Raw genomic sequence first — 19,867 nt, 5'->3', positions numbered from 1 at the left:
TGAAAATTTAAACAAATATCAACTACTTTTATGATTTATTTTCATACCTTTGACACTCCTTTACAGTGATATTTCTACTATCCTGTATCATTAATATAGAAACTGGATATTAATGATGACCCTCATCATGATGTCCATGACCTGAGTAGTCAATTCCGAAATATGTCTCGACAGCTATAGTTATTAGAAATGCTGGTACACCAACTTTCCAACCTCTAGTTAAACATACTACACCACGCATAAGCGGTGATTGAGTACTTTGGTAGCGCCACACATGATTTCTCAACCAAGGGTCCTTCAATCCTTTCTTGGCCAACACCTCTTGAACACGTTTCAATTGCGGCACATCCTCCACCTTATAAATATCAGGGTTGGGTATTTTATACGGTGGAGCCTTATGACCTCCCATCTGCAGAAAATACATGTCATGTCAAATACTGTTATGTTATATATAAGTATTACAAATAGTTACTGATTACTTATTATATATTTTTTTCTTTCATTGTCAAATCAACAATAATCATAATAAATATCGATTTCATATTGTATACCAATAGAAAATTCTAACGATACTATAAATGTAACACTTCATGTATGTATTACATAGTATGTATTACGATTTTCAATAATTATATTTTACTGTGATTATATACATGTTTTTTTCATAATATAAAGGTTAAGTTTTGCAACTGTTGACTTTGCAAGTAGCAGGAATACTTCAACAGTAAAAAATATATCGTTGTATTGCTATGAAGAAGTATTTATTATTATGAACATAAACATGATAAATATATATTTAATTAAAATTACATAATTTACCTTTTGCAGCAACTTGCTTTAAATCCCACCAACCTAGGACCTTTCACGTCATGTTCAATAAAGTTAACTTAGATGGGCAAGTGCATTTTTTTAAAGAGCACCTCGTGCTGCGTTAGTTACGAAAGTTTCGAAACGTTTGACCAATCAAAGCAAAGGTTCTTTGATGCTGATTGGTCAATCAATCGATTAGCCAATAGGCGTCTGCTTTTAGACTTGGACAAATATAAGATACACCAATCACAAATAGCCATATGAATAGCGTATGCAGAGTATATAAAATACATAGATGGAGCTAAAAGAGCTTTTTCTTTGAGGGGAAGATTTACGGTAAACGCATGAAGAATAGAGATAAGGAGGCCGAACTAGCATGGAGGAATTTTCGAAAAGTGCGACAGAATGTCAAGCCACGGGACTCACACGTACACGGTGGACTTCTGTGTTAGTCATTCTCTATCCTTCTTGCTCCCCATCCTGCAATCTCTCCTCTTTCTCGAGTAACGAGCATCTTGTGATTGCAATGCCATCTATAGATATCTACAGGTACTATTGCCTGGCCTCGGTTTGGGTCGCATAGCGCGAACACACAGTTCGGCTTCCTTATCTCTATTCTTTATGGGTAAACGGAAAGTTTCAAGGTACTGGATTTCACATTCCATCCCGCCAGAATAGAAGTCGATAAGAAAAAGGAATTAAAATTGGCTTTATTGAACTCATCAGGATTATTAAATAAAGATAACGAGTAGCAAATAACGAAAATAACAAATAACAATCATGTTGGTGCTATTCGAGACCCCGGCGGGATACGCGATCTTCAAGGTAAATCCCATTTACTAAAATACTAACCTAAACAATGCACGTGGTTTTGTTTCACTTGCTTTTTAATCCTGGATATTCATATCATGAATCTCTAGGATATGGAAGTTATTTTATAAAAAGAAAAACTTACAAATTTTTAAAAATTCTTGCTTAATTAAAAATAATAGACCAAATCTAGCACGTAAAACGCGAATTTATTCATTCAATTTATTACAAAAATACATGGAATCTTTATAATCTTGCTTTGAGTCATTTTTATTTTCATTTGTAAACATATATGGATTTATTTGAAGAAGACAAAGCAAGGTCGAGATGTTTTTTTTTATATATATATCTTTTTTTTTTTTAATAAGTAAATATTTAACTTGGATTGTAATACATTTTAGTATGCGACTTATACTAGGATGTCTTTTAATTTTGATTACATGTATTTTGTAGCAAGATTATCTGATATGTCAAAGTTTTCACTGAATCATTTCTTGTTTATAGCTGCTGGACGAAAATAAACTCACCCAATCGGAAAACCTTTACATGGACTTTCAAACTCCCGAAGATGCCAGTAGAATGTAATTATTTCTACAATTTTTTTTTTTACATAATTATCTTGCTGATTGTATCACAATTTATTGAGCAACGTTTATTTTTCACATTTTACAGAATTACATTAAAATACTTTCACAAGTTTGAAGACACCACTGAAGCGCTAGCCGCTACAACATCACTTGTAGAAAGTAAGTTATCCAAGTCTCTGAAGAAAACGCTAAGAAACAGCTGCACTGAGATGCATGAACAGTTGGCGGTTGCCGATGCAAAACTGGGCTGTGTTATTAGAGACAAACTGCAATTGTCCTGCGTCAGTAATACAGCAATACAAGAGTTGATGAGATGTATCAGGAGTCAGATGGACAGTCTGGTGACTGGAGTGACCACGAAGGAAATGTCGGCCATGGCGTTGGGCTTAGCACACAGTCTCTCCAGATACAAACTGAAATTCTCGCCTGACAAAATCGACACTATGGTAATACAAGGGGTATGCTTGCTAGACGATCTGGACAAGGAGCTTAACAACTACATAATGCGAGCACGGGAATGGTACGGCTGGCATTTTCCCGAGCTGGGCAGAATCGTGAATGACAACATTGAGTACGTGAAAACGATGCGGATAATCGGCCAACGAGAGAACGCCACATCATGCGATCTGTCGGATATTCTGCCGGAAGATATTGAAGAGAGAGTGAAGGAGGCCGCGGAAACCTCAATGGGCTCGGAGATTTCGGAATATGACGCCGAGCACATGCAACACTTGTGCAAGGAGATACTCGAGCTCCACCGGTATCGATCCAATTTGAGCAACTATCTGAGTGCTAGGATGATTGCACTGGCGCCAAATCTATCTATTCTCGTCGGCGATCTGGTCGGCGCGCGTCTAATATCGAAGGCCGGCTCTTTGACGAATCTCGCGAAACATCCGGCGTCCACTTTGCAGATCCTCGGCGCGGAGAAAGCGCTATTTCGTGCACTCAAATCGAGAAAGAAGACTCCCAAATACGGTTTGATTTATCATTCACAACTCGTCGGACAATCGTCAGTTAAGAACAAGGGTAAAATATCTAGGATGTTAGCGGCGAAAGCTTCCCTAGCGACCAGATTCGATGCATTAGGAAACACTACAAGTTATGATTTTGGCGAACAACACAAGGCAAAGCTCGAGGCGCGACTAAAGCAACTCGAGGCAGGTAATCAACGCCGAATCAGTGGTACTGCCAAAGCAAAGGCGAAATTCGAGAAGTATCATAGTAAGAACGAATACAAGCAGTACTCGGTATCCGTCGATTCGACTCTATCGAATAAGAAACCATTGATTGAGGAGATTGACACTAAGGAGAGCGAAGAAGTGCACAAGAAAAAGAGGCCATTGATTGAGGAGATTGGCACCAAGGAGAGCGAAGAAGTGCAGAAGAAAAAGAGGCCATTGATTGAGGAGATTGGCACTAAGGAGAGCGAAGAAATTCCCAAGAGAAAGAAGAAAAAGAAACATAGTCTAGAACCTATACAAGAGGAAGGAGAAGCATCTGGCGTGCAACAAGAGGTACAAATAAAAACGGAACCGGATAGCACAAAGAAAAAGAAGAAGAAACGTAGCACACAGTTTGAATCGAAAGACAAAGAAGCAGGAGAAGCTTCTGGTGTGCAAGAAGTACAAGTAAAGACGGAAGCAGAAGAAGAAACAGAAGTACAAGTAAAAACAGAGATGGAAAGTACATCGAAAAAAAAGAAAAAACGTAGCACACAGTTTGAATCGGGAGACAAAGAAGCAGAAGCTTCTGGTGTGCAAGAGGAGACACAAATAAAAACGGAAATGGATGTTACATTGAAAAAAAAGAAAAGACATAGCGAAGTTGAATTGGAAGACAAAGAGGAGCAGATTTCATCGAAAAAGAAAAAAAAACGTAGTACAGATCACAAAACAGAAGATGCAGGTGAATCTTCTGGTGTGCAAGAAGCACAAACTGAAGCGGATTTAAATGTATCGAAGAAAAAAAAGAAGAAAAAGGTACAAGATCAGTAAAAAAATTTCTCAAATAAATTCCTCGATAATAATTACTTTGTAAAATAATGAATAAAATAGAAATAAAATAAAAGATATATATTAATATCCTCTACTTCTCCCACTCCCTATATTGAAGGATTCATTTATATAAAATATTGTATAATGTTTATAAATTATATTAATGCATAAATATAATTAAAATATACCAAAAATATTATCGTAAAAAATTAGTTCCCAGAGTTTATGAGAATCACTTTATTTATCCCACAAGATTCAGATATATCTGTAAAAATCTACTAAATATTTTTTATTCTAATATTTATTTGACTTGCAGGCAGTTACATAATAGTTACGCAATAGCTTTTAAAGTATAATTATATTTTGTATATATATTAATATATACTTTGTTTTGTGGTTTTATATTTTTTTGAAAATAAACTAATTAGATTGTACAAATATGATTATTATATATACGGTAATTATATGTCATCAAGAAGAAGAATAATGATAGATTTACAAAACTAACCGACTAAATATCTTGCATTACAATATATGCCTATTCATAAAACGAGATATTTTGATCATAATTAGCACGATTGCATTTCGGTGTGACTCGCAAAAATAACACAGAGTGAGAAATTATCAAATGTCTTCTACGAGAACACATTGCACGCAATGAATTAAAATCGGAAACCAATATTATATGATACTAACTATTAGTGCATATAATTTGCTGAAAGCAATAGTATATATTCCACGCTATATATTTTTTCTATACGCATATAAATATCTAATATTTTCTTATTTATTAGATCTTGATGCATGCGTGATGACATATCATTGCATTTACAAAATACATCATAGATTTAATAAATTTTCATGTCAGGATATCTAATATACACTAGAGTTCACACATTGTGCATAAAGAGAAAATATATCTTTTTGAAACGCAAGATGCTGCCTTTATCAAACTTTTAAATAATTCGCACATTTGCTAAGACCGCAAACAGTATCATATCTACTAGATATATGTAATTACAATAAAAAATATAATAAGCATAATCGATGTAAGATAAAATATTGCTATTTGAGGAAATATATATAAGTGCGAATAGATGTAATTTACTTTTATAATATTTAAACATGTGTTTTGATTTTGGAAAAAAAGATAATCTTATTAATTATTAATTAGAGAACGATATAACACCATATGTGTGTAAAAGGAAAATAATTATTTAAAGAAAAATATATCAATAAATTTATACCGAGTCCGACAAAGATTTGACTAGTGGACTTTAATTTGCATTATATTAATACTACGCATATTAATTTCCTCTATTACTACTTTTTTTTATCTTATTTTAATATATATTATAAATTTCGCGAAATATTACGTCCCTTATACATATTCAGATGCGTTTTAAATGATGACAACTTATACAATAGATTATATATTTCTTTTACATATAATCTATTTCTCATTCACAATATCAATTATTATCTAATAGATCTGATATCGTTTACGGTCTTCATATATCTTACTTCATTTTTCTTGGTATATGTAAGTAAAATAATTCATTATTTCAATTTTCAATTACGCGTCCAAATAGTGTGAGAAAACAGCACACATTTCTATTTGTAATTCATTGTAAGAAGTTTGGGTGCATCATTTTTATTAAAAATAGAATGGAGTACTCGCATAGGATCGCAGTAACATTTATATTTTCTCTTTACTTCCGGTATGACTTCCTGTTTAATCGTTGCGTGAATCGTAAATTAGATATGAAATGAATAACCAGCAAGACATACCGGAAATAAAGAGGAAATCGCACCGTTACTACAATCCTATACATACACTGCAATCTTATGCGATAAAAAAGATGCGTCCAAACTTAAACAGAGTGTCCTAGAACGACTTGATTAGATTTGATGACGAATCTGAAGTCGAATTATCATTAAGGAAAATTTTCTTGTGGTTGACTGTCTCATTAAATAAAAAATAAAATCCATATTTGAGTCTCTCTCTTTTTCTCTGAAAACAAAATAATATAATTATCAAACTTAATAAAAAAAAAAAAACAATAAAAAATGACTTTATTATATTAAATTTTAAGAGAGCTCTCAGTTAATCTTCTTACAATTTTAGGATATTAACAATCTGGTTAAGAAAAAAAATCGACATCAGATTTGTCATGATTAAGATTGCGCTTTCCAGGACGTTCTGCACAAATATATTCACAATTCTATAGTGTAGCTATATAGTAGTATATAAAAATAAGTGTATATAAAGTGCATAAAAAATATGAAGCGTCTCGCAGCGATAGCCTCCGGAATGGATCAATTTCTCTTTTTCTTTGTAAGGGCATACAATTGATGTATCCTCTATCCGGAGAATAACGACGAGTATTGCACACAAGTACTCAACGCATATTGAAAGCTGTACGAAGAATCCGCAGACTTATCTTATACGTTGGGAACGCCGCGTAATCCTTATTTCTATATAGTTCTCTTTCCCTAAGTATTCTCTGTCTAGTATTAACGTTGTTATATGTATATATAATCCTTTTACAGAGAATACTACATATTCATTTATGTGTGTGTATATATATGTACAAAATACATAATAAAAGACGACGTCGATTCGCGATGCTTCATTACGATGATGGTCCGAAACCGCAGTTTACCGGATGCTCGTAAATAGATTCAGCACGGACTTGTTCTCCTTCTGGCTACGCGCCTTGCTGAAGACGTTCCAAAAACGTAGAGTCTCGTCGCCCGCACCGGTGACGATCGCCTCACCGTCCGGTGACATCGCCAGATAGAGCACCCGGTACGAGTGACCGGTGAGCTTGGCCACTTGAGTGAGACTCGGGTACTTCCACACGAGAATCTGATTCTGCGAGTAGCCATGCGTGCTGACCAGCTCGGAGCTGTGCTTGCTCCACGCCAAGTTGCAGACCTGCGAGCCGGTGTCGACGCACTGCATCGGCTGACCTGTCAACGTGTTCCAGAAACGGATGCAACGATCCGCGGTGCCGCCACCGGACGCCAATAGGCCATGGTGATGGGGCGACCAGGCGATCGCTTTGACCGCCGCCAAGTGTTCGGTGTACGTCTGAATCGGTGACAGAGAGTGTAGATTCCACACGTAGAGCCGATTGTCGTTGCCACCAGATGCCAGGTACTGATTGTCCGGCGACCATTTGAGTCCGCATACTTCCTGTCGGTGAGCACCGAGTCGTCGTTCGCCAACGACGCACGGAGTCCTGACGTCCCTCTGCAGTATCAATCGGTCCCTGCTGCCGGAGGAGAGAACCTCCCCGTTCCACGCCAGAGCCCCAACTCGAGCGCTGTGACCCTGCAGCTTGCTTACCTGCTTGTTCACCGCCACATCCCACACTTGTATGTAGCCCATGTGCGTACCTACCGCTACCAAATTACCTCGTTCGTTCCAGGCGACGGAGGTAACACTATTGCCATCGCTGGAGAGATCGCATAGTCTCGTCACCTGACTGGTGCACGCCGACCATAGATACACACAGCTTCCCAGACCAACGCTGAGAACATTTTGGGAAGACCAGTCGACCAGATTCAGATAGAAGTCATCCTGCAACTCCGGGGCATCCAGCACCTTGAAGGGTATTCTCGAAATCTTCCTGGTCGCCTTCCTGGGTGACCTAAGTAGTTTCTGACTTTTGGCACTGAGAGGCGACAGAGAATAAGGCGAGCTCTGATCCAAAAGTGTCCGATCCTTGGTGGGTGTGACATACTTGAAGAGATTCTTGGTCACCAACGGCGACAGCACTCTACGCTCCTCGCACTGGCCTTTGACATCCTCTATGCTAGCTCCTAGTAGCTCGTTCTTGAGCAGACAGGAGTACGCTATCGCGTCACGGTTGCCCTCGCCGTTCTCCCGGGTCTTCTTCGCCACCAAACTACCTCGGCCATTCTCGCTGATCATGGAGAATGTGGTCTGCCAGTTGTTACCCCAGCGAGTGGGTATGAAACGGTCGTAGCTGTTGTTGCAGGCCGACGTCTTCGTGGGTGAGAAGTAAATAGGCGAGGTAGCACCGGGTAACAGCGTCGTTCCCGTCGTCGTCGACGAGCCATCGGCCATCACCAGCCGTTTCTCGTACTCGTGATGGAACATGATGCGACAAAAGATGCTCCCGTACACCTTGTCGCTCGGAGAAGCGTCTCGACTCACCGGACTCACATAATTAACGCACAGTCGTGCCGCGTTCTTGTTCCACGCCGATGATTCTACGCGAGAGGGATCGAAGGTGGACTGCGCTGGATTCCACGATCGACTCCCGTCTCAAGTCACCGAGCCTCACGATCCGCTACGGCTCATCTGGAGCACTTTCCGTTTCGACTTTCGGTCGGCGATCAGAAGTTCAAGCTTCTGTTAACCCACCGTCCGTCATGTCGCCATTCGACGTCGCGATTTCGACTTCTCGACTTCGACTTCTCGACTTCGACTATTTGAGAATCGAGAGTCCGCTCTCGAACCTTCATCTGGTATCCACCAATCAAAATACTCCGTGACACTTTGCGAGATATAAATGGAGCTAGGCTCGACTGGAGTAAAAGAGAGAAGGGGAGAGGAAAATAAAATGTAGCAAGGATAATGAAATGATAAAACTTTAGCTATTTATTTCATTTTATTAGAAGATAAAGAATCGAAATGGAAAATTGATTAACTATATTTTAATTAGAATTCCCATTAAAGTTTTAAGACGCTTAGGCAAAAATCTATATACATTTTTTTGTAAGATAAAAATATAAAAATAGAATAAAAGAATGTAATTAAGGGTGTGTTAATATATATAATATTAAACATTTATTTAATCATTGGATATTTATAAAAAATTTTTTTTTATTGTAAAATAATCTTTTATAATTGTGTATTATTAGCTTCTTATATATTTTATTTCTATATTTTTTTCTTTTTTCTTTCCATCTTTATTAAATTTATATGTATATGTATATATACTTGTTTTTTTATTTTATTTTTATATGAACAAAATTCTACTAGATTTCAAAAATCGATCGAAAGGACAAAATAAAGGATTTATAAAAAAATGATTATATATATATATACAAACAATTTTTCTATACTAAAAAATAAATAGGAATTTTAAAATCGTCTTCATTAGCAAATATAATTATAAAATAAATATACACTTTTTTAAATTGATTTTTTTAACTATAGCAATTATATATCGTATATGCAGCTGCGCATTCACGATGCAGCCATCGATGAATGAAAAAGAGGAAAAGTTTTGCAAAAGTCGATTGCAAAATTGCAATTTTTGAATGTGCAACAAAGTGCATTGCAAAATACATTGTTATTATGAGCGTATCGTCGAACGACATAGCGAAAAAACCACCAATGAGATTTCGATCGCGAGCATTCGCTATATTTCGACGTCGTTCGTTGCAGATGAGTCATCATCTGGATAGTAAACAAAGGGAGAGAGGAAATTTGTTCGATGTGCTGTCAAGAATTGTCAAGGCGCGACGCAGGTCAAATAGTTTTGTTTATTGTAAAATACGACCGACGATGACGACAGATAAGGACGACGCCTGTGATTTGAGTGACGTTAACTTGCAGGAAAATTCAGATGTCGAAACGCAGGTATGCATAATTCATCATTGATGAAATATGTCGAGATCCGTTTTATATGTCGGTTAACCTTTCATTTCTTTTCAAGCTTTGCTATGATTAATGTCAGGAAAATTTAATTAATTGACATTTTTAAAAAAGTCTAGATATCGATTAGATAAATGAATTTTTATCATAATTTGACTATATAAACACATAGATGAGAAAAGGTCTATTTTCTTTTCAGCTGAACTGGCTGCATCAGTTCAGACAGAATTTATCTTTTTTCACATTGACAGGAAGAAGATAAACTCTGAATTAGTGCAGCCTTTAGATGAAAAGAACAGACCTATACTAATATTTGTATGAGAACAATAATAAAGATAACAGAATATGTTTGTGAATCGTCTTTAATGATATCAAATATTTTCATGTTTTCTGTGTGAAACAAAATTCAAGGATTTTATTTTAAATATTAACTTGAAATACATTATAATTTCTTAGAATTGAGTCTAAAAATTGACCTTTTTTATAAATATAAGAGAGTCGTATAAAGTACAATTTAGTAGACAATATATAAATGTAATAAACTTAATAGACTTTAAATTTTAATAAATATTAATTTATAGTGCACACATAAATTAAGCAAGAAACCAAAGAGAGTATTGCAATTTTCGGATGGTGTAATGGAGGAATATTCTTCGGAGGATGAAGTTGACGTACCAAAAAATATTAAAACCGTGTCACAGATAGATACTGTAATTATATACTTTTTACATAAAGTAAAATTGGTTTTACAAAAATATAAAATAATATCTGATATTTTTTTATAGAAAAATATGAATTGGTTACCATGGGCATGGCATCAAACCACATGGGTCAGTTCAAAAATGTTAGATGGTTGCGATTATGTCGGCGAATGTCTGGCCAACTTTTTTGGTATAACAGCACCCAAATATCAGTTTGAAATCAATGAATTTTATAGATTACAAGCCCTTGAAAGAGAAATGTGTAATAAGCAAGATTTAGAAATGGGTGGATGGAGCGAAAAAAATAGAAATAATCTTATAAGTAACGATATTATATTGTCAAATGAACATAATTAATGATGTTAAGTGTAGATTTAAAAGAAATTATTTTGTTAATAAAATAATATAATAAAATATGTATTATAAACATTTTGTTTAAAAGTATTTAAAATATTGTTATGTATAATCTTGATTGTCGTAGAGAAAAAGAGAAAGATGAAAAATATGGAATATATTTATCGTTCCATTATATTCAAGATTCACTGGTAAATTTGTAAATAGAAATAATATGTTTGAATAAATTTATCTGTTATTTTTCTATATAATATATAAATCAATTTTTAAATAATGCAAAATATAACAGTTATTATATAAAAAAATATTTGATAAAAAAATTAAATTACAATTATTACAATACATACAATACATGAAAGAAGAAAAAGTGGTTTAAACTCAAATTGACTTTAATTAAATACTGTTAATATATATAGACAGATACATAACTTTATGATTTTTATGAAAAGTTTTATCTTTCATAAAAATAATTAACCGTTATAAATTAATATTTTATATATATATATTTATTGCATGAATTATATATATTTCTTACAAGATATATGATAATTGTATCAAATGTGTGTTGGCATTATAAAAAATATATTACGCCGTTGCAAAATAATTTCGAACTTCGCATTTGCACATATGTCCATACGGAAATAAATGATATAACCATCAAATATATAATCATTTTCTATTTTAATTATATCAACCATAACTCTCACATTATTATTATTAAATTAATAAATGTGCATTTATTAAAATGAAATTCCTTTTTAATTTTTTGATATAAAATGGTTTTCTCAACAGAAAGCTATTAGTTTTATAAATCATAGTAGAGCAAAGTAGATATCAATAAACATAATGTACAATACACATAATGTACAATAGTAATCAGTATGATAATAAGAAAGATTCAAGTACATATTGCTTTCAATGTATGTATCATCTTAGAATTCTATATGTATGTTTCTTGGTATGTGTTTTTGCACATAGAGTTAATTTGCATTTTCAATCCAGAATTGCTGTAAAAATATTTAAAAAATTCATGTTCTTGGTATAAATAAAAAATATAATGTACTTAAAAAAAAAAAAAAAAAAATTTACGTTTCTGGCACGAATCTATGCAGTGCACTAGTTAAAACCAGCAAAGAACTTTGAAGGCCCTGTGGCAAATGCCTTTGCAACCAAGACCCTTTATATTGCTCTATGTGAGCTAACATCTTGTTCGCTATGTCGGTTCTGAAAGTAGGTGGTAGATTACATACTCCTAGATTGATGACTGCGAGTCCCATGTTACTATTCGGATTTACGCCGACTCCGATCAACGTTCTGCCGATCTTGCAGGCCGTTAGCATCAGATCGGAGGTCAATTGTAATTCCTGTATCTCCATTGACGCGAACTTGGAGGACAAGTTCGCGTCGTACAAGGAATGGGATATTCGTTTAATCTGCTTCGTCATTTTCTGCAAAAAATAATTTGTTTGCAATGGAATATTTTATCGTATCATTCATTGTTAAAATATTAAGGTTTATATTTAAACAAGCGTACTTACAGCGAATAGATCGGCTGATAGATACTCCAAATTCACATTATCTGGATCGGTTAATAATCTATACAATGTAGAACCGCGATTATCCGGTATTTGTTGCAAATCTTTAACTGCCTGATTTTTGCTTAATGTTAATACTAATGTGTCTAAACGTCCTAATTCCAATATCGCGCTACCGATTTTAAACTCCAAATCTTGAAATACGTGTATGTCTAATAATTTCGTGATACATTTTTCCCTGTAAAGTGATAAGATTATTTTATTCAGCTTAACAAGCAATAATGTATTTGATAATGATTACAAATTGTATAACGATTGTTACCTAATTGATACAGATAATTCAGGTATATCGTAATTGTCATCAGGACCCAAGTCTATTTCCGTCATTGGATTCCAAGCTAAACCAGCCGCCACTAAATATCCGATCCATGCGAAAGGATGCGGCGTAAGATGATGGCTACCCGACCAATGTGCGACAACGATACCAATCGAGTTCTGTTCTAAAGAGGTCTTTATCGCATTCCTCGTGTTGGCATACGTTGACGCCGGACATCCCGCCAAGCTATTGTAACTAGCCGTGCCGGAGCTTGGCATAACGTTACCACCTGCCACTCTGAACGCTTCTGTCCACTCGGAGAAATCATAATCAGCCTGTAACACAGATATTTAGTAAATGTCGCACAAGTTTTTTTACAAACGTTTCTACAAATCTATCACTGAAAATCGTGAAAAGAAATTTAGCATTACCTGAAATCCGTATTCAACGAGTATAATATTAGTGGGAACATTGTGAAATTCGGGTTTAGAATGTAAGCCATTGGAGCATAATAGTAGAGTTGTGTTTGCGCTTAAATTGAGAATATGCCAGAGTTCTTGAAGGCACCAATAGGACTTAAATACTTCCGACATGTCCGTTTCGATCGTATCGTTAACAGACACGTTCAAGTCGAAATTGTCAGCTTGCACTAATAAACTCGCCAGTCGCGGCCCGACATGAACGTAACTCAAACTAGGAAATACCGCAAGTAATTCTTGAAAGATAGGCCACATTTGTGTCAAGTGATGCTGGCCGACATTAGAATCGACATCCAATGTGGGCACTATGTCTAAATGTCGATCCCTGAAAAATTGATGTAATTTTCAATTATTATATTAAACCAAAATTATAATTTTTATTTAATCGTTAAAAGTTAAATATTTAGAAAAATAATAGCACAATAGACAATAAATAAATATGTATAAAACATAATTATAAATATATATAGAGAGGAGTTATTATATAAACATATAGATTGATACACTTAAAAGTAAAAATAATAATTCGAATAATTAAGTTTATATAAAATAATAGACTCGACTTGAAAACGATATAACTTTACGATTTTTCTATAAACATATATGTAATCGCACCTGCAATATCTATCTAGAGTTACCATCTCAGACTTGGAATAGCAGAGCTGCCAGTCACAATTCGGTATAAGTCTGGAATAGAGATGCAAATGCGAGATTTTGAATGACGAAAGTAGATCAATAGTGTGCAGAAGGTATTCTAGCGACGGTATACGTCCTCTGGGCGAGATGTCCAACAGTATACCGCGATGTGTGAATCTCGGCTCGTCTTTTATAAATACAGGCTCTATTTCGCATAGATCCGACCTATTCCGGTTCTTACTCAGACGTAGAATCTGCACGAATGTGCAGACCGCGTAATGTAACCCCGCTAAACTTCCGGCGCTCACTTTGATGCAGTTTTGCGTAATGTGCAACTGATAACCGTCCGTAATGTTAAATAGATTCTTATTCACAATGCATTCTATCGTATTGTTGTTGAGCAGTTTGCCGCAACTAGGTTGCACCTCGCCAATCTTTACGTCGTGACCCAGTTCGAGCAAATGCGTTCTACTGATCTCCCAAACATCCAATATTTTATGTACAGATTCACTGCCCTAGAAAATAAATTGTAAACATAATAAGGAACTGAATATAAAATAAAACTGTAGAGAATTCCAACAAGATAAAGATTCAGAAGATTTTTTTATAACTTTCAAAAAGAGAAGCACAAATATATATTTCCTTACTTGTATTATTGATATAAAAAGCTCCTTTCCAGCGATAAATGGAGCCGTAAAGTTTTTCAGTTCAATCACAGCCTTTGGCTGCGGCCATAGCAAATTATATACGCTTCCTTTATCAGGGTTAGACTTGCTAGGACTCTCTGTGCCCGTATCACGCGAAAGCACATCGTACACCGGATCCGAGGATTTGTTAGATTCGACTGATAGTTGGCTCATATTGCTCGAGAGACTCTTTTGGCAAAAGTTTGTCTCCGTAAATGACATAGGGGGACTGTGCATCGTTTCGTTTTCATTCAATAAGAAATTCGATATAAATCTTTGAAAGAAACAATGCAAAGATTGTTTCTTTTTAGAGAGATCGTACGGCGTTTTCCCCGTAAACGTTCTGAAAAAAAAATTACCTTTGCACATACATATTCGAAAAAGATATATTCGTATGATTAATTTACTCTGCACACCCTTTAGTAGCTCGTATGTGAGGATTTGCACCAGCCTGCAACAGTTCCTGACAGATAGCGACATCGCCGCGATTCACCGCGTCATGCAACGGCGTTGCGCCACATCCATTCACGGCATTTACATCGGCTCCTTTATCTATATAAAGATTCTAGTATAATAAAGCATTATTGAACCAACCATCGTGTCTAGTTATCTATACCTTACCGAGTAAACACGCGATAATTTCTTTGTTTCCATAACATGCTGCCCAATGTAGCGGCGTGTTCTTACTACCTTGCGAGTCCCATGAATTAACGTCTAATCCAGCATCCAGCAATTGCACCACTCTATCTATCCTATAAAAAAAAGCACATGCTTATAGTATTTGATACTGTGATTAATACAGTTAATAATTATACCTTTTATTTAAGAAAAAAAGGAAAAAAAACTTTCAAATTGTGATAAGTATTTACATACTCAGAAGCAGCTGTTGCCCTCAACAATTCCTCTATATAAATACGTCGTATTGCATCACTAGATGCAACATCTACCGCATTGTGTCCGTTTGCATCCTGTACAGCTGGATCGGCACCGCAATTTAGGAGAGTGCGTACAATGTCTGCTTGATTGGTCTAAAATGGAAACACAATTCAATTAGAAAATGTAAGAAAAAAAAAAAGAAAAAAAAACAGAGAAATATATTATATACTTTTGAGGCGTATGATAAGAAAGTTCCTTCTTCCAAAAACGGTTGGTTTAATATTTTGTCTCTCGTAATGCCTTCTGTTGCATTACCATTTTCACCTGTGACAAAAGGGTCGACGATATAAACAGACGAAGAAAACAAATAATAAAAAGCTCGATAATTTCAACAACGGAATTTCGTGCTATGTATATTAACACAAGAAATGTCGTAAATACTTGACACGTTTGCAATACGTACACGCGTCCAAGAGCGATCTGATAATATCGGTACGTCCGTGTTCGATCGCCGTGCGAATATTCTCGCAAATTCCTTGCATCTCTGCTCGAGTTCAGCCTGCAGCTAACGAGGGTCAGGGCGGCACGTCACCTGACATCGTCGGGACGTTGTTTCGCTGTCAACTGTCAACTGTCAGAAATCGCACCGGTCATTTCGTCGAGCTCGCACAGCATAGTGGCGCGACGCTAAGGTTGTGTACGTGTATAGGGTATAGGTGACAGCTGTCAGTCTTGCCACATACCGCGTTATCAACGAAAAAAGATATTTTTTCCTGTTACGAGTTACGATATCATCTCAAAAGCATTTTTGTATTTGCATATAAATAACGAAAGATTCGAATAAATCGCGATAAAAAAACTCGAGTAGCTTGTATCTGATTTTTTTTCTCTCGTTTATTACGCCATTTTAAGAAATTCCCTAGCCGGAAGAGAAAAGGCGGGAAACCCACGTTACATTTTCCAGCGACCAATCGAAACGAAAGAAGCAAAGTTTCTTTGCTCTGATTGGTCAGTTGATATTTGGAAACTTTCACAGCATCAAGTGGAACACACTCCTAGGAAAATCAAAAATTCGAAGTAGCATCCACATCTTGGTTCGCTATTAGATCTGTGACTCATCGTGGCTGTCACAATCGTGCGCGTGAATTTGCATTTGTTGTAATGTTTACGCATTGAATTGTATCATAAAAAACGTAATAAAACGTGAAACGAGAGGAAAAAATGCAGTAAGATTATGCAATTTGGTTAAAAAATTGATTAAGAAACCATATTAAAAACGTAATCGAATACGGTCACATATTGTGAATTATAACCTATTTAATTATGATGACCATGGAACTGTTATTTGGAATACAAATAAATTCTGAGATGGTTATGCCGATTACGCTGAATGGCATAAATCTGAAAACGAAAGTGGAGGAACTGAAACGAGAAGCTGCGGGAAGATGGAACCTGTCCAAGGATTCGTTGGGTAAAATGATTTTGCACTTTTTGAAGCTTGGCTTTTGTTAGGATGTTTGTGTTCTTTGTTTGTGTTAGCCAAACTTGACTAATGACAGGTTCTTTGAATCTATTAGATATATCAATATATGTATTAAATATTTAAAAGGTTTTAGAAAAAAAATGAGTCTTATTTGATATCTTTTTCCTGAAATATATTAACTTCTATATAATGAACCTGAGAATTAGAATGTCTGATATAAAAATGTTTGATTAATATAAACCTAACATGATATTTATCCTTTTTTTTTTTCAGAATTCATTTATTGTGGACTTATACTTGAGGATGATGTAACAGTAGAATCTATTGGATTAAAAAATGGGTCAATGGTGCATGCATTGAAAAAGAAGGAACCAGAATCACCAGTACCGAAGAGATATGTATCAGAAGATTGCATTTTACAGCTGTCATCAGCATTTAAATCTTTCAATGAGACACCTGCATTTAGGAGCGCTCTACATGTAATTATTATTATTTAAATAATTTTTCTGCTCACTCTTATCTGTGTAATTAATTTCTGCTTCTCTTTTCTTTATAAATCATACAATTATCATACAAATATTAGTAAAGAAACTATACATAAATAAATATTTTTCTATATTTCAGCGTTTAAGTAAAAGACCAGAGGTGATAGACAATATTATATCTTCCTCTCCTGGATTACATGAGGATTCTGTCGCCATTGCTATGTTACAGGATCCAGATTTAATGGCACATTTCACGGATGTCGACACTGTCAAAAGGTAATTAGATATATGATCGTAATTTGCATCAGCTGATATATTCGGTGATTTTATACAAAAACTTTTATCAAGAAAATATATATAATCTCATATTTTGCTGGGGTGCAATTTAATTTTTTTTTTATATATTCAGAATCGCAGAATTGCATCCAGTACTGATCGAGGCGGCGCAAAACATCGCGGCAGCCGTGCACGAGGAAGCGCAAAACGCAGCTTCCAGCGGCTCCTCCAGCAGTTCGGCGGCTAATTCGCAACCCACAACTGCGCGCTCTTACAGCGTGGACAACATGAGCCTCGAAGAGGAGATGGCACGTGACATTGCACACTTTTTCGCCACGCATCCTGTGAACGATAACAACTTGCGTTTTCCCAACATGTCGGCTGCCGCGAATTCGCAGACGCCTCAACGGTCGGACAATCCACCATCCTCCACGTCCGGTGGTGTCAATCAACCTGTGTCTGGCAATCAGAGTATCAGTGTGATTACATCTCAAATGTTTATGGAAGCGATGAGACAAGCCGCGCTCGCGACCAATCCAAATTCGCAGCAGGCAGCCGCATCCCCGATGGCTTCCCTGCCACCAATGTTACCGCCATTTTCACCGCCAGTCACCGATTTGCAACGGCAATTGGCACAGATGCACGAAATGGGTCTCCAAGATGATACGGTGAACATTCAGGCACTGCAGTTCACCAACGGTGACGTGCAGGCGGCGATCGAACTCGTATTTAGCGGTTTCAATGAAAATTAATGGGCAACAACAACAATGGGACAAGAGATGTAAGTGATTACATTTTGTATAAATAGAGAGTATCTTCAAATTTTTAGATATCAATCTGGATATCTGCGACACTCCATTCTTGATCTATATTGTGAATCAATTAAACTATATGTATATAAGACACGTGTACAAGTATGAAAATTATTGTTTGAGGAAAGCTTTGTCCTTTATATATAATTTTTGATAAAATTGTATATATCGTTCATCTTTGCTATCTTCATTAATGATATATAATAGCAGAATCTATGAAACTTATCGATCTTTCAAAAGTTAGTTTAAAGATTATCTTAATTTTTGAAACCTAAAGAATGTATTAAACATTTTTTGAAAAAAATATGCAAAAGGATTAATATTATTCATCAAGGAAAGCATGTATAAAAGTGTAAATTCTGTATTAATATTATATATCAATTTTATATCTTTAATAATTTTTATATCTTGTTTCGTTTCAAAAATATTGACTTTCACAAATTTATTTCTTCTGTACTATATCCTAATTTGCCATTATAATGTAAGTAACCCGTGTCTCATATATGTCACAGTCATCTCCAAATTCTAATCACTATCTCTCAATTTTTTTTAACACGCCTATGTATGGACAATCAATTTTACATAGCATAACAAAGGCGCATGTAATCAGGAATTTAATAAAAGTTTGATAATAATTTAAATACAAATCGACACATAAATATACATATAAACTTCAATGAGATCTCAAACAGTGATGAACATTTTTTAAAATCTAATTAATCGCCATAATTAATTTTTTAGAATGTTTTAGAATACAATTCTTCTCATTTTTTTATATTATGTATATATAGTACATGAAACAAATTCTATTTAACAGAAATGTATGCAATATGAGATAGAAATTGTAGTAGAAACTTCTGTTTAGCACATGTGAGCCATGTGGAATGACGCTTCAGTATATGGATGTGCCAAAAATGCTCGGAATAAATGCGTCATGCGTGTCAGCAGTGACGTATGCATTAATGCGAAATCGAATGAGTCGTGAAAAACAACTACGTGTAGATATGACATATGCGAGTATGTCATCGTTTTAAGTGTTGCTCTTAAAGTCTTAAGTGTCTCATAAATGACGTTAGATTAAGATTTATCTGATTGTTTACGCAGAGATCTAAGAATGATTAAATCGGAAAACCCAATTCTGACAATTAGAAGTTATCAGCAGTAATTATTTGTAAATAATAACATAGATAATAATCTCATTTATCTCTATAGAATTTGTATAGATTGATTATGCAAAAATTATAAACATTAGCAATTTTTATCGGCGGTTGAAGCAAATTTTACACAAATATAAAGAGGGATTTGTTTTAGAGAAATTATTCTATAGTGAGTGTACATATTTTTGAAGAAAGTGTACGTGTATATATTTTTTTTTTATAATATATG

General features: G+C 35.2%; 6 protein-coding genes across 8 annotated transcripts; 3 read left to right on the top strand and 3 right to left on the bottom strand.

The window, feature by feature from the left end:
• Positions 1-16: 16 nt before the first annotated feature.
• On the bottom strand, positions 17-891 carry Nd-b12 (NADH dehydrogenase [ubiquinone] 1 beta subcomplex subunit 3). Its single transcript, XM_083041929.1, has 2 exons — positions 820-891; positions 17-409 (listed from the first exon to the last, which is right to left on the bottom strand). The coding sequence occupies exon 2, from the start codon at positions 407-409 to the stop codon at positions 110-112; it is 300 nt and encodes a 99-aa protein (XP_082898055.1). The 5' UTR covers positions 820-891; the 3' UTR covers positions 17-109.
• Positions 892-1,140: 249 nt separating this feature from the next.
• On the top strand, positions 1,141-4,277 carry Nop5 (nop5 ribonucleoprotein). The gene is made up of 3 exons (XM_083041730.1): positions 1,141-1,635; positions 2,125-2,201; positions 2,293-4,277. The coding sequence occupies exons 1-3, from the start codon at positions 1,591-1,593 to the stop codon at positions 4,202-4,204; spliced, it is 2,034 nt and encodes a 677-aa protein (XP_082897856.1). The 5' UTR covers positions 1,141-1,590; the 3' UTR covers positions 4,205-4,277.
• Positions 4,278-4,505: 228 nt separating this feature from the next.
• Positions 4,506-8,639, bottom strand: Fzr (fizzy and cell division cycle 20 related). Its single transcript, XM_083041731.1, has one exon. The coding sequence runs from the start codon at positions 8,334-8,336 to the stop codon at positions 6,867-6,869; it is 1,470 nt and encodes a 489-aa protein (XP_082897857.1). The 5' UTR covers positions 8,337-8,639; the 3' UTR covers positions 4,506-6,866.
• A 784-nt stretch (positions 8,640-9,423) lies between these two features.
• On the top strand, positions 9,424-11,262 carry LOC145939068 (uncharacterized). The gene is made up of 3 exons (XM_083043126.1): positions 9,424-9,827; positions 10,424-10,552; positions 10,628-11,262. The coding sequence occupies exons 1-3, from the start codon at positions 9,453-9,455 to the stop codon at positions 10,898-10,900; spliced, it is 777 nt and encodes a 258-aa protein (XP_082899252.1). The 5' UTR covers positions 9,424-9,452; the 3' UTR covers positions 10,901-11,262.
• Positions 11,263-11,413: 151 nt separating this feature from the next.
• On the bottom strand, positions 11,414-16,300 carry LOC145939067 (uncharacterized). 2 transcript variants are annotated; one of them, XM_083043124.1, is made up of 12 exons: positions 15,889-16,300; positions 15,655-15,749; positions 15,423-15,577; positions 15,171-15,301; positions 14,966-15,101; positions 14,511-14,892; positions 13,843-14,378; positions 13,180-13,552; positions 12,755-13,083; positions 12,436-12,670; positions 11,987-12,345; positions 11,414-11,904 (listed from the first exon to the last, which is right to left on the bottom strand). In XM_083043124.1, the coding sequence occupies exons 1-12, from the start codon at positions 15,965-15,967 to the stop codon at positions 11,838-11,840; spliced, it is 2,877 nt and encodes a 958-aa protein (XP_082899250.1). In that variant the 5' UTR covers positions 15,968-16,300; the 3' UTR covers positions 11,414-11,837. The 2 variants fall into 2 exon arrangements, with proteins under 2 accessions (XP_082899250.1, XP_082899251.1); XM_083043125.1 differs by having other exon boundaries at positions 12,148-12,345; positions 15,889-16,299.
• A 245-nt stretch (positions 16,301-16,545) lies between these two features.
• On the top strand, positions 16,546-19,825 carry LOC145939065 (ubiquitin-like protein 7). 2 transcript variants are annotated; one of them, XM_083043120.1, is made up of 5 exons: positions 16,546-16,896; positions 17,182-17,387; positions 17,533-17,669; positions 17,803-18,450; positions 19,347-19,825. In XM_083043120.1, the coding sequence occupies exons 1-4, from the start codon at positions 16,749-16,751 to the stop codon at positions 18,419-18,421; spliced, it is 1,110 nt and encodes a 369-aa protein (XP_082899246.1). In that variant the 5' UTR covers positions 16,546-16,748; the 3' UTR covers positions 18,422-18,450; positions 19,347-19,825. The 2 variants fall into 2 exon arrangements, with proteins under 2 accessions (XP_082899246.1, XP_082899247.1); XM_083043121.1 differs by lacking the exon at positions 19,347-19,825 and having other exon boundaries at positions 17,803-18,516.
• Positions 19,826-19,867: the final 42 nt, after the last annotated feature.

Source organism: Prenolepis imparis, unplaced genomic scaffold, assembly GCF_030444845.1.
Source record: "Prenolepis imparis isolate NDT839.2.m4 unplaced genomic scaffold, iyPreImpa1.0 SCAF_7, whole genome shotgun sequence".
In the NCBI taxonomy this organism is placed as follows: Eukaryota; Metazoa; Arthropoda; class Insecta; order Hymenoptera; family Formicidae; genus Prenolepis; species Prenolepis imparis.
The sequence above is the reverse complement of the archived record's forward strand: the minus strand, read 5'-3'. Positions and strand labels throughout refer to the sequence as shown.

Bases quoted from the DNA above. Each gene is read 5' to 3' on its own strand.
- Nd-b12 (XM_083041929.1), bottom strand. From the start codon at position 409: ATGGGAGGTCATAAGGCTCCACCGTATAAAATACCCAACCCTGATATT.
- Nop5 (XM_083041730.1), top strand. From the start codon at position 1,591: ATGTTGGTGCTATTCGAGACCCCGGCGGGATACGCGATCTTCAAG. The intron at 1,636-2,124 runs GTAAATCCCATT...TCTTGTTTATAG, and splicing joins CGGGATACGCGATCTTCAAG to CTGCTGGACGAAAATAAACT. The intron at 2,202-2,292 runs GTAATTATTTCT...CACATTTTACAG, and splicing joins CCCGAAGATGCCAGTAGAAT to AATTACATTAAAATACTTTC.
- Fzr (XM_083041731.1), bottom strand. From the start codon at position 8,336: ATGTTCCATCACGAGTACGAGAAACGGCTGGTGATGGCCGATGGCTCG.
- LOC145939068 (XM_083043126.1), top strand. From the start codon at position 9,453: ATGAAAAAGAGGAAAAGTTTTGCAAAAGTCGATTGCAAAATTGCAATT. The intron at 9,828-10,423 runs GTATGCATAATT...ATTAATTTATAG, and splicing joins ATTCAGATGTCGAAACGCAG to TGCACACATAAATTAAGCAA. The intron at 10,553-10,627 runs GTAATTATATAC...ATTTTTTTATAG, and splicing joins CCGTGTCACAGATAGATACT to AAAAATATGAATTGGTTACC.
- LOC145939067 (XM_083043124.1), bottom strand. From the start codon at position 15,967: ATGCAAGGAATTTGCGAGAATATTCGCACGGCGATCGAACACGGACGT. The intron at 15,302-15,422 runs GTATGTAAATAC...TTTTTTTTATAG, and splicing joins AGGGCAACAGCTGCTTCTGA to GATAGATAGAGTGGTGCAAT. The intron at 14,379-14,510 runs GTAAGGAAATAT...TTTATTTTCTAG, and splicing joins TTTTTATATCAATAATACAA to GGCAGTGAATCTGTACATAA.
- LOC145939065 (XM_083043120.1), top strand. From the start codon at position 16,749: ATGATGACCATGGAACTGTTATTTGGAATACAAATAAATTCTGAGATG. The intron at 16,897-17,181 runs GTAAAATGATTT...TTTTTTTTTCAG, and splicing joins CCTGTCCAAGGATTCGTTGG to AATTCATTTATTGTGGACTT. The intron at 17,670-17,802 runs GTAATTAGATAT...TTATATATTCAG, and splicing joins GATGTCGACACTGTCAAAAG to AATCGCAGAATTGCATCCAG.